Genomic DNA, 15,212 nt, shown 5'->3' on the forward strand with positions numbered 1-15,212 from the left:
TTATGGGATATGTGGAAAAAAATACACATGTGCAAATGGCAAAAGCGTCATTTCCTATCCCATAAACTGAAAATCTCCAGTGCCAGTGGCCAGATAATACACTTAAAATACATTTTAAAAGGAATTAATCTGAGGTAAAGTAGTAAGGAATATGCAATATTAAATATGCAATATTAAATATGCAATATTAAAGAAACAGGGTGTCCATTTTCAGAGGTGAATGCTTTATTATTTAGTGAACGTCTAGCAGTTTTCTACATTAATATCAACCACATGAATCGATATACATGGCCAGCCGCAGATGGAGAAGACAGGGATGGTGCATGAAGCCTCATCGTGTTTTACACTTTCACGACAATGGAGAAGTTTTGTGTCAACGTCGTTTTTCTTAAAAAAGGATGTAGATTCAGTCTCTAGAAATTATCAAAGTAGCCCTGGAGCACATTCAGGCAGACTGACGTGTGGTTCGGCCCACAGACACGGCATTATATAACAGTATGTACATAACGGTCAGTTTGTCCATCAGCATGAGCCATTTTGAAAGAAAAAAAAACCTCAATCTGTCATTTATTATTGTGCAGGGGATATCATAAACAGAATTAAGTTCAATTTAAAGTATTAATCATAAATGTTCCCAAAATGTACTTATAAGACAGGAATGCATAGACTATGACTGTCCATAACTTGGAAGCACACGACAGCGTGAGCTTGTGCATTTTACAACAGGTATGGAAGCTGAAAATGCAGTTATTCAATAATCTGTTTCATGTCTTCCTGGTAAAACATTTGAACACAAACCTCTGATTTAGAGTGTCTATCTGCTTTTAAAGCATGCTAGCATAATGCTCCCGGGACAGAAATCACACCACGATAGACAGAACAATCAACAGGACTCTACCTCCCTATCAAATCCAAGCCACACTCCCATCTAACACTGTAAGCTTCTCTGCTATGTACTTCAACCTACATTATTACATCTCATGCCCTGATTGGCCAAATACGGGTTACAGAAGCATCACTGGGCCTTACCAAGCATCCTACCCCCGCCAAGGACATTCAAGGTGGATCGTCTCCCACTCGCGCGGCTCTTTATGCAATATGTGAACACCGTCACCCTCTGACCTGCCCCTTCGTGCTAATTAGCAAACCATCACCATGTGCTTTGATCCCTGCTCCTTGAAGGTCGGTCTGCTGTAATCTACAGTCGCGATGGTAATAATCAATCCGCCCTCTTAGTGACTTTTCACACCCTAGAGGCACCAAACACAATGGACACAAGTCTGGTGTGGAAGTACCCAGCCTTAAAGGGCAGGCAAAACATTTTTTGTCTGCTCAAAATAAAATCAATCAGATATAGGAGCCACAAATCAAATGGGTTTTATTATGGCAGTTGAAACTTCCCAAGAACTGAAGATAAATTATTTCTCTCTATATTTGTTTTTAAGTACAAGGGGCTGCAGCTTTATGTTCTGCTTTTCCCTTTAATTGAAAAAAAAATCACTTGCCTTCATTATCTGCTTCTTTTTGGAGGTCTGGGGGCTCAGTAATATGCTATACACGTTTTAAGCAGGCAATTTAACTCAATTATTGGTTTGCTCTCAAAACTGTGTGGATGGTGTAATATTTACATCCAGACTTAGTGCAATATTACCTGGTCAGCTGTCATAAATCTGCATTTATAGCTCGCCCACCCACACCAGTGTGTTGCTTTTGAGGACGTCGGTTATCTCACAGTTGAGCTTGTTCAGTCTTCCATCCAGGATGAAGAGCGATTCCCTTGAGGGTGTTACCAGGTACCGTCCAAAGAGGCCGCTGTCCACGATGACGCGGGTTTGCCGACTCCAGGGCCACTCCGTCGTCTTCATGGGCTCCTTCACGCCTTTGATCATCTTCACTTTGCCGGTGTTGAGCTCTACGTAGAGGACGTCGGTCTGGAGGCCCGAGCTAGCGAACATGTTGTACTGGTGCACCTCCGTGAAGGACGTCTGGAATGCCACGTGCGAGATACGCAGGTTGGTGTGGATGTCGAAGGGCTCCTGGATCTCGCCCCGCGCAGTGACAGGCTGGATCCTCATGAGGCCGTCCATGTCGTCCACGCTGACGAGGTAACGGCCATCCGGCGACATGTAGGGGGTGCCGGTGACGCCGCCATTATATCCGACGACGGAGTCCGTCAAACCATCCACGATCAGCTGTGCCGAGCCCGAACCGGATGCGTCCGGCTTGCACTTGACGAAGTAGTACCCCCCCAGATGGGTGTAGGCCAGGGAAGTCGGCACACAGTTGAACTCCACCAGGCTGATGGTCTTCACGTAGGACGCCGTCTCAAGGTCGATTTTGTGAAGCGCGGCTTCATCCTTGTGCAGAATGATCCCAAACCTAACAAAAAAGTGGCCGGTTAAAAATGTATCACTTCTACTCCTGTTTCATCAAAACGGACACGTTTCCACTGATAAAGAAGTTATTAAATCGTAGCCTGGGAGGACAAAAGCTACATCTGTTAATACATCTAAGAGCTCAGACCTTTTATTCTTCAAAGCTTGTCTTTGATTTGGTACAACATATTTTATTAAAAACAAAACAAAATGCAATGGAATTTGGCGGTCCAGCAGAAGAAGCACAAGCATGCAGGCTTCCTGGTCGGGGTTAAGAAGAGAAGCGGGTTGGAAAAAACATGAAATAGACCCCAAGCATACATGTGGGGAAAGTGTGTTTAATAGAGCAGCACTACAGGGAGATGACAAGAGGCGCAGTAATGAGGGGGATCGAAGGAAAGGAGACAGCCGCTGACAGCAAGGAGAGGAAGTCAACGGCGAGCTGACCTCATCACAGAGCCTCAGTCAGACCTCGGGCGGGGGGGGAGATGTACGGTTATTGTGCCGACTAGAGAGGTATTTTTGCTAAAGGTGAAGGTGGGGGCCAGTTTGCTTTAAAATACTACAGGTGAGTTACATGAGGTTAAACAGCAAGGAGGGGGCAGCTTAATGTACGGTGGGGGCTATACACCCCCTCAAAGCTGGGAATCGGCGACTCCCCATCGCTCAGCTTGTCTGGGGGCCATTCACAGCGGGGGCTTTTTCTGGACCGTCTTCATCTTTGATTAATATCTGCCTTTCTTGGGAAATGCAGAAATCATACAAGCGGCTGCAGCCAGTTAATTGAAATCCCACAGTAACGCCGCCGTTCCAGAAACTAATTTGTTTGTGCTATTTTGTGACTGTTACGTGGTGTCAGATACTGGTCGCTGTTTTATTATCAATTCGATTAAAATGATTGTTTCTGCATTCATCACTATGAAATACAGAAACGAAGGGGAATATAAACGATGATATTTGTCGGTGATTCCATTTAATTCAAATAAGATTAAATAAAAATGTATCACGTAAGCACTGTGTAATCCATACTCGTACAAAAACTCCCAGGAAGGATGTACATTAAATTACGTAGTACATACATAAACTAAATACTACGCTAAAGGCTAAAGAGCACGATGGCTCGGCGTTTAAGAAGCTGCAGCTTGCTAGTGTGTCTGAATAGTCTGTTTTATCTGCGGTTTCACAGGGACGGGATTACAGCCTGGCCTATCCAGGCCCCCGCCATCCTGAGTAGGACCTCGGCCTAGCGGCGTCCCCAAAGGCTCATGTGGCAGGCAGCCACGTGCGTGATGAATCGAAAGCCTCCCTGCATTCCCACTCCGGAATACTAATGCAGGCCGGGAGGCAGGTCCGCTGGCTTCGGGTCTGGGGGAGCGTCGACGGCGTCTGGGAAATGGGCGCGGCGTGCGGCCGGGCCTGGCTGCGGGAGACGCCGGGCTCTGGAGGTAACGCTGGCTAACGATAACAGGGCTGGAGAGTATCGATCGATACCAGGGCCTGGAGCCCCCCCCCCCCCGGTCTAAAAAATGTTTTACAGCTGGATTTATGACTGAAACCATAAGCTACACTGAAGTGACGTGAAATAAATCAGAATTCATGCACGTAATGTGATCAGCGACTCATATTAGACATATTACATGCATCGAGTGGATACATCAAGTGTAACGGTGTATCTGACATTGTGGATATATAAATGTTTTTACCAGCATGTTGTAAAAAAAATAAGAGGAAATGCTAAAAATTAACACATTTCAAGGAGCGATACCAGTACCCGCACTGCAGATGCCCCCTTGTGTTACAAACTTCAGGACGCTGAATCGTTCACGTTCATTGTGCTAGGAGCTGCTATGAATAAATGGCATCCGTCATGTGACTCCAGAGAAAAATCTATGCTATTATGAATGCCCTAAATGACTCATTGTAGAAGTTTTAAAAGAGAGATAAAAATTGAAAACAATTATTTTCTAGTGTGGACCACGTTTAAGCCGTAGCAGGAGGGGAGTGTGGCCAGCAGCTTGGCTTAGTAGTTTAGGGGGTGTTCAATTGTAAAGAAAATCTGCCTTGGGCAATAGAATTGGTTTGGCCAACAGAACCATGTGACATTGGTATTGGAAAGGAGATCGAAGTTTATTATGGTGGGAGTTTTGGGGCTGAGCAGGGGCAGCCGAGGGTGTCCCACTCCCGAACCCCCCCCCCGTCACTCACTGATTCAAAGCACATCATTGACTGATAAGATTGGCCTCCCTGTAGGAATTACAGCCTCTGATGTCCCCCTTCAAAAAAATTATATGCAAAGAAATGTGAGACGTGGGAGAACTCCCCCAAGCATGGGGGTGGTGTCTGAAACTGGGGGGGGGGGGGGCATGGTTATTGGGGACCACAACGAAATGCAATGCATCAATGAACACATATTGAATGGACAGGTGGGTCCAATCAACATGCAAAACACCAGTCATGTGACCTCTCTTGATAACCAACTGGCCTTGCTAAATATGCAAACTATCTTTCAAAAACACCTCAAAGGTGTGTAACGGGCACCCGCTTAAAGCGGAACACGGCGGAGTGCAAAAGTCTAGGCCTTCCGGAACTTTCCATCAGGAAAGATGACAGCGGCCAGGTATGCAGCGAGCCAGAAAAATGAGTCGGTCCACACGGCTCTCAGGAAACATCTTGCATGTCAACGGCTTGAGTCTATCTGGGGCCTGACAGAGTGCAGCGCCAAATCAATCCGTCCTGCATATGTTTAGCTTCCAGGCCGATAGAGAGGTTCAGCGGGAGCGCCCCCGCACCCCCGCACCCAGCCCTCTCCACCTCCCCCGACACCATCCTCACACCCATCCAGGCACTGCGGACCTCAAACGCAGGTCTGAGCGACTCGCTTACCTGACGTGATTAATGACGAGAGTTGTGGCAGGAATGAAGAAGTCGTCTACCCTGTCGAAACGCCGGCCGAGGGGCTGGGTGTGGATGGTGTGGTGTGACACGCTCCCACTGGCCTGAGTGATCACCTACACACCAGCAACAGACAACACATTCGGACCATAAATAATTCCCAGTGACACCCAGCTCTGCTTTATTTGGGTGGATTCTCGAGCACGTTCTGGTCTTTGTAAGTCTATAGGTCTGTATCCACTGCAGATATCTTCTCCCTGCCTCAAGCAAAGAGAGAGCAGGTCCCAGCTGACAAACTCTGGGAAAGCGCCCTACTGACAACAGTGGATCTCCAAAAGTCTGAGAGCCTGAAAACAAACTGAATGGTCTATGAGACTTACAGCTACATGCTGCATTAAAGTATAATTAACTGTTTTAGAAAAGATGCTTCTACACATTACTGAATTCTAGACAACACAGCACACATAGATCTTCTGGAACTTCAGCAGGAGAAACACTGATAATGTATCTCTGGGGCTGTGGAGTAGGAGTAAGGAAGTAAGACAAGTTTACTTAGAAAGTGGACTTTACACAGACAGACGTCACATAGATGAGCAGTAAAACGAGAGGATGGGAGCTGCTTCCACACGTGTTTCCTGGATTCCCTTTGATGATCCTCCTGTGTTCCCTTACATTTCCCTTAGTGTGTAGTTACGCATGTGCCCTATGATAGACTGGCATCCCCTGGCATCTAGAGTGCACTCCAGCCCCGTGCCCTGCGATGGGCTGGCATCCCGTCCAGGGTGTACCCCGGCACCGTGCCCTGTGACGGCATCTGGCTGTTGGGTGTGGCGTCTTTACCTGCAGAGTTGGGCTGGACTTCTCCATGTCTCCCCAGCTGTGGACCCACACCTGGTCGTGGGATTTGTCGTAGTGCAGCTTCACGGGCACCTGGTCAGTGCTCACGGCCTGCGGCAGAGAAACAAGCTCAGCCTATACGATAACATGAATCGCATATATCGCGCCTCCAGGGCATCCCTGCCAGGGAATCCCCGCCAGGGAATCCCCGCCAGGGAATCCCCGCCTGCCAGTATGATGACATTAATTAATCACTGCCACTCAGTACCATGCCATCCAACTTCTATGTCATTGTATGTATATTGTATATATTGCACATACATTATTGTTGACTATTCATTTATTCGTTACCTATTGTTCTTTCTCGTTAGATGTTCACATCTGCAGGGAGGAACGTAAATGAGTATCTGGTTCAACTTCTACAAATGACAATAAAGCTTTTGAATCCTTTGAATCTCAAAAAACTGAAAATGCCAGATATACATTTTCATGTGCATGCTGACTGAGGTGAGCGAGGTCCCCGACAGCACCGGCCGCATCTCCATCGCCGTGGGGACAGTCCTGCCGCTGTGTTAAGTGCAAGGCAAACACTCTCCTTCCTCTTATCCTACTAGAAGAATCTCAGTGAAGGTCCCACCCTGCCTGTTATCCGCTCACCGCTATCACAGGCCTCTTTACGCTCTTATAAATCTCGGAAATTGGCCGTTGGCGGCGCTTGCTGGTTTTCCACCCGTCCCCCTAATTCCTGGGCAACCCATGTGTCTGCAAGAAACATGGAACTACATCCCAAATCCACAGAGAGAATTAGGTTAAAAAAAAAAAAGTGTGGTTTCTATGGCAACCAGCATTAACCGTGCAGATTCCACACAAACATTCCCTTTGTAGCACATTTCTTCATTAGTGCATTTTTTTGAGGTGATCTGTCCTTCGCTTTATTAAGGCTTCACAATGTCTCTAGTAAATATGACCATTGTTCTGCTGTCCTCTCGTAATTGTGTACATGTTGGTAACACTTTGTTCACAACATTTACTAATGTTACCGCATATTCTAAAACAGAACAATCCATGTGCACCCGAATAAACCCCCACTGACGAGAATGAATGAATGCTAGAGATTTTACATTTTACACCTTTCCAAACAAAAAAACGCTATTACATTTTCTACCAGATTACACACTTGTGCATTGAGAAGAGCTGTTTCTTATTTCCATTGCTAAATTGTTTCCATTTAATTGACTCCCTTGGCATTTTGACAATGAGACTGAACATTTCTCTGAAAGGAAGCCATAGAACACAGTATGTTCACACTCTAAAATGTTAAATTAATATTAGTTTTGAGAATCAAGGCAAATATCTGCAAATCAACCTGCTGGGGGAACAGATGTATGAAATATTTATTTATATTTGCCTGACTTATTTTCATAGATAAAATAAACATCATCTATCTCCTATGTAAATATAATGGCATTTGTATATCCGTCCAACCAAACACATCTTAATGTGAATAATTGATTATATTCCCAGGTGATAAAAACCATAAAGCCTTAGTACTACATCAATCATTTAGTCATTCTTTCAACATCCCTTAATACATTCTGCTCATTTTTAGAAATAATTCCCCTCTGCATATGATCAAATTTGGCTGCTTTGTCCCCTTGACCATCTCATCTTAGCAAAATATCGTGATATATGTTCCACAGGCATTTGGTTTCATTTAAGACCTTCAAAAGGCTACATCGGTGACGGTGACTCTGGGGCGTGAATGTCCGACCATTTGGTCCTGGACCGTGAAGGCAGGGAAGGAGAAAAAAGGCATACAGAGTGAGATGCGTGCTTCGTTAGCGGGGGATCAGGTGCCTAATGAGGAGCAGCTAATCTGACGTAACAAAGCCAAACCTCCAGGTGACCTGCTAATGACTACTCCACCGTCGCCGGAGCAACAAGCCGTGGCAACCATCCCTTAGCGACCCCGGGGGGCGTCTCTGGCCCGGGAACTAAAGATTTGCGCCTCAGCAGTGCTCCTTAAGGGTTTCCCCCCACCGAAGTAAACAAGCCATTTTCACCCGGCCCCCCAGGGGGGTCCCCGTGCTCGGAGACAAACAAACACATGTGTTGTCTGACACCCGGACCCGACGACCGTATCACCCACAGACTCTGTCTTAGTATGACCTAAGTAGCCAGGCCAGAAGGAGCCAGAAAAAACCTGTAATGTTTGAAGTAAAACCTGTAATGGAATACATGAGCCTAAACAGTTGGATAGGATGGTGCCGGAAAAGATCCAAAAGCAGAAACAAAGAAAATCACAGGAAAACAGCACCAATGCTTAGATAAAAGGGCTGTCAACATGGCAAATGGGAACAAAAAAATTATTAATCCTTTCTCTTTACTAATGAAGAAAAATAGAAAACCGTTGACCTGCACAGCCTTCTGCGACTGGACATCTATGATCAACACCCTGTTCAGGGCCGGCTGGGAGACGTAGATGTACTTGTTCTTGACGTTGACGGCAGATGCCCACACACAACTCTGCGTCGCGTCACCATCAGATTTGGGGCAGACTTCCTCCTGGGGACACAAGCACACGAAGACAAACAGTAACGGATAAATATGGCGGTCTCCAGAGGACGACGAGAGAACCGGGGAATATGAGAGGAAGGAGAATAACTTAGTAGACGTTAAAAAAAATGCCCGACAGTTTGAAGAATGCCTGGTGTCACTCGGGAAAGGGCCCTTAAGCTGTATATTCCCCTGGCAGTAATTCACAGGAAGACAGGACACCCGCAGCTCTCTGCCAGACCAGCCATATGGAACCAATATGAGTCTGACACTCGGCCAAAGATACAGTCAGGGAGGTGATGAGATCTCGCCCAACTGATGTTAAAGGATGGTGCCAGCGAAGGGGCCAAGCCCTTTCAGCTACGCTTACATATCCATGATGAGACTGTAATCACCTCTGTGGGTGTGGAGTGTAAGGCAGCACCAATGGCTGACTAGTGCCAAACGACATAAATATACTATAATGTATTCATTGTATGCATTCATCCATCTTCCAAACACTTATCCTGGATGGACTCCAGGGACCTCTGCAATCCTATCGAAGGCAGCACTGGGCACGGGGCTGGGGTACACCCTGGACGGGATGCCGGTCCATCACAGGGCACGGGGATGGGGTACACCCTGGGTGGGATGCCAGTCCGTCACGGGGCACGGGGCTGGGGTACACCCTGGGCGGGATGCCAGTCCGTCACGGGGCACGGGGCTGGGGTACACCCTGGACGGGATGCCAGTCCATCACAGGGTACGGGGCTGGGGTACACCCTGGACGGGATGCCAGTCCATCACAGGGCATGGGGCTGGGGTACACCCTGGGCGGGATGCCAGTCCGTCACGGGGCACGGGGCTGGGGTACACCCTGGACGGGATGCCAGTCCATCACAGGGTACGGGGCTGGGGTACACCCTGGACGGGATGCCAGTCCATCACAGGGCACGGGGCTGGGGTACACCCTGGACGGGATGCCAGTCCATCATGGGACACGGGGCCTGCTTAGACCCGGACTGGATGCGGGTCCATCACAGGGCACATACACACACTACGGGCAACTACCTGCATGTCTTTGAATTATGGGAGGAGACTGGATGGCCTGGAAATACTGCAACAATCCAAATCTGATCTTGGGTTTTTCTTATTTTTCTTAGTGCAGAAAAATACTGCTTCATCATTTCAGTCAAGAGGCTCTCTTAGACTCCATCAAACCCTAATGTCGTGTTTAAATTGGACATGACTGTCAAGTTCAAGAAAATTTTAAGTTTGCATATATAGGTAGCATTTCCACCAGTATAGAAAAGTTGGCTTGATGAAGAGATGTTAAATGTCGTCCCTCCGCCGTCTTCTCCCTGATAGTGAGCCTTCACTTTGTATCTGTACAGATACACAAACCCGCTCCTCTCGAGGACTGAACGAACTTTCCCGCATCCCCAGTGGCTGCCAAGCAGGATGAGGTCACAGAGGACAGGACAGATGGGAGCATCAGTCATTTAAATATCCATGTAAATCTCCAGGGGCGGCTGATCATGCTTCCTCAATTATACATCACTTAGGAATAAAATGGTCACTAAATAAATGGGCAACACTTTACTTGACGGGGCGCAAATAATAATTCAGTTACCACTGAAGCACGAATTATGAAATACAGCAGCTACTTGTAATAAAAGATATCACAATTCATTAATGATGAATTAACATGAGTTCAGTATGTAACTAAGGCTTAATATGTAGTTAATTAATACATAAGTAATGGTATAATTCTATATTTGTGCCCCGTCAAGTAAAATGCTACCAATAAATATAGTTTGTTCACAGCCAGTTTTGTTCTGCACTTTAGCTCTCTGTGCCTGTGAGGTCGCCGGTTTAAATCCAATAATCAGCAGAATAGTCACATGTCCATTGGGCCCTTGAGCGAGGCCCTTAACCCCACAAAAAATGCTGTAGGGGGGCGGGGTGGGGGGCTGAGCCAGTGCTCAGACCTCAGGCTTCACTCCCGCCTCTTTATGTCTGTGTGTCTTAAAATGGAGTGTGAGTTGGGGTATGTGAAAATCAGCATTCCAATGTACCTGTACTTATAGCAAATAAAGCATCATCTCTCATAAAAACCTTCAGATGTCCCCTGGACTGTAATCCAGCTGCAGGGTCATGAAAGATGACGGCCCAGTGAAGGATCCTTAATGGCCACGTTACCGCACGCTTACCGTTGCTTCTGATGCCAGGAAGCATGTTAGCGATTAGCGTCAGGGTAGCTCAATGTGCAGTACATGTCCTGCGATGGACCGGCAGTCCATCCCGAGCATCCCCAACGAGACGATGGAGGAAAGATGCATGTGTGCACATTACAAGCGTGACGAACCGTACCTGGAGTCCGAGCAGCTTCTCGCTGGGCTGGATGTGTCTCTGGATCTCACACGCCACTGGCTGTATGACCTTAACGCCGTCCTCATAAAAAACGTAGAACATGTTCCCAATCCCGTAACCTGAGAGGGAATGTTAGCATAGTCAGGTAAACTGCAAATGCTGTGAAATGCGTGCAAGGCAAGTGCATGACTGTCAGGTAACAAGTGAGGAGGAACTTCATTACAATTTGCCTTGCAAATATACATATAACATAACTGCAAATAAAAACAGATGTTTTCTCTTTTATAATTACAACTCAGGTAATTTCCAGTTCATAGTCATTGTGTAAAACACAGCTGGGCCAGTTTTAAAACACCTCTTTTTTGACTGTTTTGTTTAATTGCATATTTTAAATGCATAATCCAAATGAATGCATAATTAGCTATTTGGTTGTTGCCTGCGTTTTATGCTTTTTGTATTTAATAATTGCATAATGCAGTCAGTGAGTGTTTAAACACGTGCTTTTTCCATGACAGTTTGACAAAGAAAAAGAGGCAAATCGGCACCATAAAATGCCTGAGTTTTCAACGGCAAAAGAATCGAAAACAAAAGTCAGGCCACTACTCTATGTTAATTTAGCAGTAATAAAGTAGAATGACTGAAAACTATTCATAATATACTGTACAATACTATATAAGTAATTCTACACAAATACAATACAAATGAATACAATAAAAACGAATATCAACTGTACCTTCTTCTCTCCATAAAATGTTTGCCACTGGGAATATTAAAAGTGACAAAAGAATATATATTATAAACAGCAACACAAAATAATCATAAGATAATTGCCAGGGCCATTATGAGATACATAGTTTTCAACTCAGCATGCATGTTTGTTGGGAAAAAATGCACTGAAAGTGAAAGACCACCTGTACAAAATGGAAAAACTGAGAAATGCATGTATACTGTTTTATGCGTTTGACTAGGGCTTTAAAAACTGCAGTGAAATCCAGTGAGGAACAGCAATGGCTGACGTCAGCCCCATAAACATAATTCAAAACGCAGCTTTCCAGGCAGAATGAACGTGACTCCTAGAGGACAACAAGTACGGTGCATTGGCCCAAGGGGAGGGACTTGCAATATTGCCCCCTGTGGGCCGCACGTGGAAGTGCAAGCGTTAAATCATAACATACCAGAATGAGCGTTATCATAATCACACACCGGGTTTCTAGCCTGAAAGGCAAAAAGTTTCTGATCCTTTCCAATTTCTCATGGAAATTCAACTTCCTCCAACTGCCATGTTCACCCACAAACCCTCTGATTCCATCGCCAGTATCTCCATTGCCAGTATCTCCATGTCCAGTATCTCCATCAACAGTCTCCCTGAAATCCTGGTCCGGGTGAAATATTGCAGATTCTGCTGGGATTTACCGCTTGTCCTTCTCCTTAGTTTTTTGTGTGTGAAGGGGAACCTGAGGATGAAGCTGCGGTTAAGTTCTCGCTTTAGTCCTCTTTGATCTTCACAAAACGCTAAGTCTGGTTTCCGAGGACCGTGAACGTATTAGAGGCCCAAGATGTCACATCAAACGCGACGATCTGCACAGAAGCCTTCTTTGGATTAAACAGATCTGAGCATTCGGCCTGGGAAATTATTCCCGGCAAGTGTAGCACATGTGGGGAAAACTGACTTCTGCTAACCCAGTTTCTTTGAGTAACAGACTGAATTGGTACAATTTATCACTGCATAGGAGGGCACTGGTGCAGGCAGTCTGATGAAGACTCATACATCATATTTTCCATCCAAAGCCACCACATTTTAGCAACTCATCCGTGTTGACCTTCGCCGGCCATTTAACGCAGATACTGTGGGGGAGGATTCTATATGAGGGTCTGCTTCTGCTTCACATCAAGATCTACCAACTCTACTGCTTTGCAGAGCCATTATGAGATAATAGCCGGGTTTACTGGGTCTGAAAAAACCATTATGGTGACTGCAACAAACAGACATGTAACTCACTGTCATTAACACTTGGTGATCAAACCAGCGCAGTATTTTATAACTCTTTGCTCCGTGGGAGGCTAACAGGTGCGTAATTATAAATATTACTGCAGATTGTTATGGTATTTTTTTTCTGTATTTCTGTATCCAGCATTATTTACCAAACACGAGATGCACATGACGACCGCTGCGGATTCAGCCGTGCTGATTCTCTCCATACTGGGCCACAGATCTGCACATTTTAACAGCTGGTGAGAATATGGTTTTATGACCATCAGACCAGGGGACTTGGACAGGCATGGGTACCCTGGCATTCAGGGGCCCAGCGCTTGACAGGAGACCTTGAATACATAAAATTACAGGTAAAATTGGGGACCCAAGGTGACATTCCATCAGGGGGCTCCGAATTTTGACGTATGCCCCCTTACAGCTGGGAGATTCTGTGGTGGCAGTGGGTGGAAAATTCCTGCCAAATGTCTGACACAGAGTGCAGGGGCGTCAGAAGCATTTTGAATGTGGGGGGGACACACTGGCATAAAACTAATATTTTATGTTAAATGTGGGGGGGGGGGGGGGGAATGCACGCCTTTTTAAGATATCTAGCTGTATTTCCTCTCTGCTGTTTTTTTTTTTTTTTGCTGAAAAGAGACTTAAAAACTGGGCCCCTCAAAATCCGCCTGGTTTAGCATAAACATTGAGCATCATTCACCCTGATGTGGCGCTCAGAAGCAAACGGGAGGGATGGGGGGGGGGGGGGGTGTCTGGGGAATACCTGAGCCTCTCCGGATGAACCGTCACGTCTTTGGGATGCACTGTTTTATGCAGCGTGAAAAATAGGTGAGGATCCAGAATAAACAAGCCTGCTCCCCCCCCCCCATTTCAGCCAGAAGCGCTGTGGCATATTTAACAGATCGCTCTGAATAACATTCTGTGGAACTGCACTATGAGAAAATCACGGCCCGACTGGAACGTCTAAAAATATGCATCGCTTCAGTATCCATTTCGCAGACGCCAATTTCATCTGAAGCGGATTTGATTTTTTTCTTCCTTTCGTGTAACTGTTTGGCTACAAATATTACCATGCAGGAACACACTCTAGGACAAAATACATATTAAAACGGCTTCAAAAAATCTGTCACTGCATTAAAAAAAAAAAACAAAACACTGTGCTAAAATACAAAATTGCCTTGCATATTAAAGAGATCCCAACAGACACCAGCAGCACAGGAATCTGAACATACAATAAGGTCAATGTAAGCTGGAAATAAAGAGTGTGAAATCACAACCATCTCAGTAGAAATTTATTCAGTGGACACCTTCCATACGCTGCTCACAGAAACTCACTTCAAGCACAGACTTGCCAGCATGATCAGTCCAATGTTAATCTGGCTGGCTGTAACTAAAACTTAAAAAGGTAGAGTTACATGTATGTGTAATGAAGTCAGAATTGCCTAGAGGGCCTAAAAGCAGGTCACCAGCCATAAAAGAGAAATATTTAGAAAGTTCTAGAAAGTCAGAGGTTGCTTGATCTTATCATGCTCGCCGCAGCTGCTCCGTGGGGTGGGGCCGGGGGTGGGGGGGATGGGAGTCCATGGCAGGACTCCATGCCTACAAAGAGCATGGGTGAGAGCTTGGACAGCTGACCCTCTGTAGATGGAACCTGTGGCCTCCAGTGCAGGTCCAGTGATACTGGGGGGTTAGTCTTCACACCTCCCACCGAGTAGAAAGAAACAGCCAGGGTCGGTTTGGGTCGGTACGCCGTGACCACAAACATGAGGCGCTCTTAGAGGTACATGCAAAACACAAAAGAGGTGAATCTGTACTCTGGCATGCGGGTAATTACTGCTGTCGGGAAATACACACTTAAAAATCGCAGGATGCCTCCGGAAAATTAGACTTGAACTGTTGATAATAGGCCAGTGTAATTCGGGAATCTGAACCAGCCTACTAAGTTAGAATGAGGGGGTCATGGTGTCACCTATGTTTTGGTAAGCACATTGGTATTCCATTTAGCCTAAAGCTGTCTCAAATTAACGAAAAAGGGTAAACCCTGTTCAGTGTTACGCTTAATTAGATAGTAAGCAAATTAGGGATTCATGGCGGGAAACCACACCAAGCATTAGTATGACCAGTAGCACTTTGGTTTCAGGTCTGCTCCTTAATCATTAATAAACTATTATTCATCATTCAATAATATATTAATGAGTAAAAAGATTAAT

The 15,212-nt window shown here is 45.8% G+C and overlaps 1 protein-coding gene across 3 annotated transcripts in view; it reads right to left on the reverse strand.

Moving 5' to 3' along the window:
• Positions 1 to 203: 203 nt before the first annotated feature.
• LOC111833616 (follistatin-related protein 5-like) overlaps positions 204 to 15,212 on the reverse strand; it is a 91,212-nt gene continuing 76,203 nt past the window's right edge. For 2 of the 3 annotated variants that reach the window (XM_072697870.1, XM_023792099.2), the window contains exons 11-16: positions 11,746 to 11,772; positions 11,013 to 11,131; positions 8,520 to 8,669; positions 6,108 to 6,215; positions 5,259 to 5,383; positions 204 to 2,379 (exon numbers count right to left, since the gene is read on the reverse strand). In XM_072697870.1, coding sequence (XP_072553971.1) covers positions 1,677 to 2,379; positions 5,259 to 5,383; positions 6,108 to 6,215; positions 8,520 to 8,669; positions 11,013 to 11,131; positions 11,746 to 11,772 — 1,232 coding nt within the window. In that variant the 3' untranslated portion in view covers positions 204 to 1,676. The remainder of the gene's footprint in view (positions 2,380 to 5,258; positions 5,384 to 6,107; positions 6,216 to 8,519; positions 8,670 to 11,012; positions 11,132 to 11,745; positions 11,773 to 15,212) is intronic. The other variant, XM_023792129.2, reaches the window with a different exon arrangement.

This window comes from Paramormyrops kingsleyae, chromosome 12 (assembly GCF_048594095.1).
Source record: "Paramormyrops kingsleyae isolate MSU_618 chromosome 12, PKINGS_0.4, whole genome shotgun sequence".
Taxonomy (NCBI): Eukaryota; Metazoa; Chordata; class Actinopteri; order Osteoglossiformes; family Mormyridae; genus Paramormyrops; species Paramormyrops kingsleyae.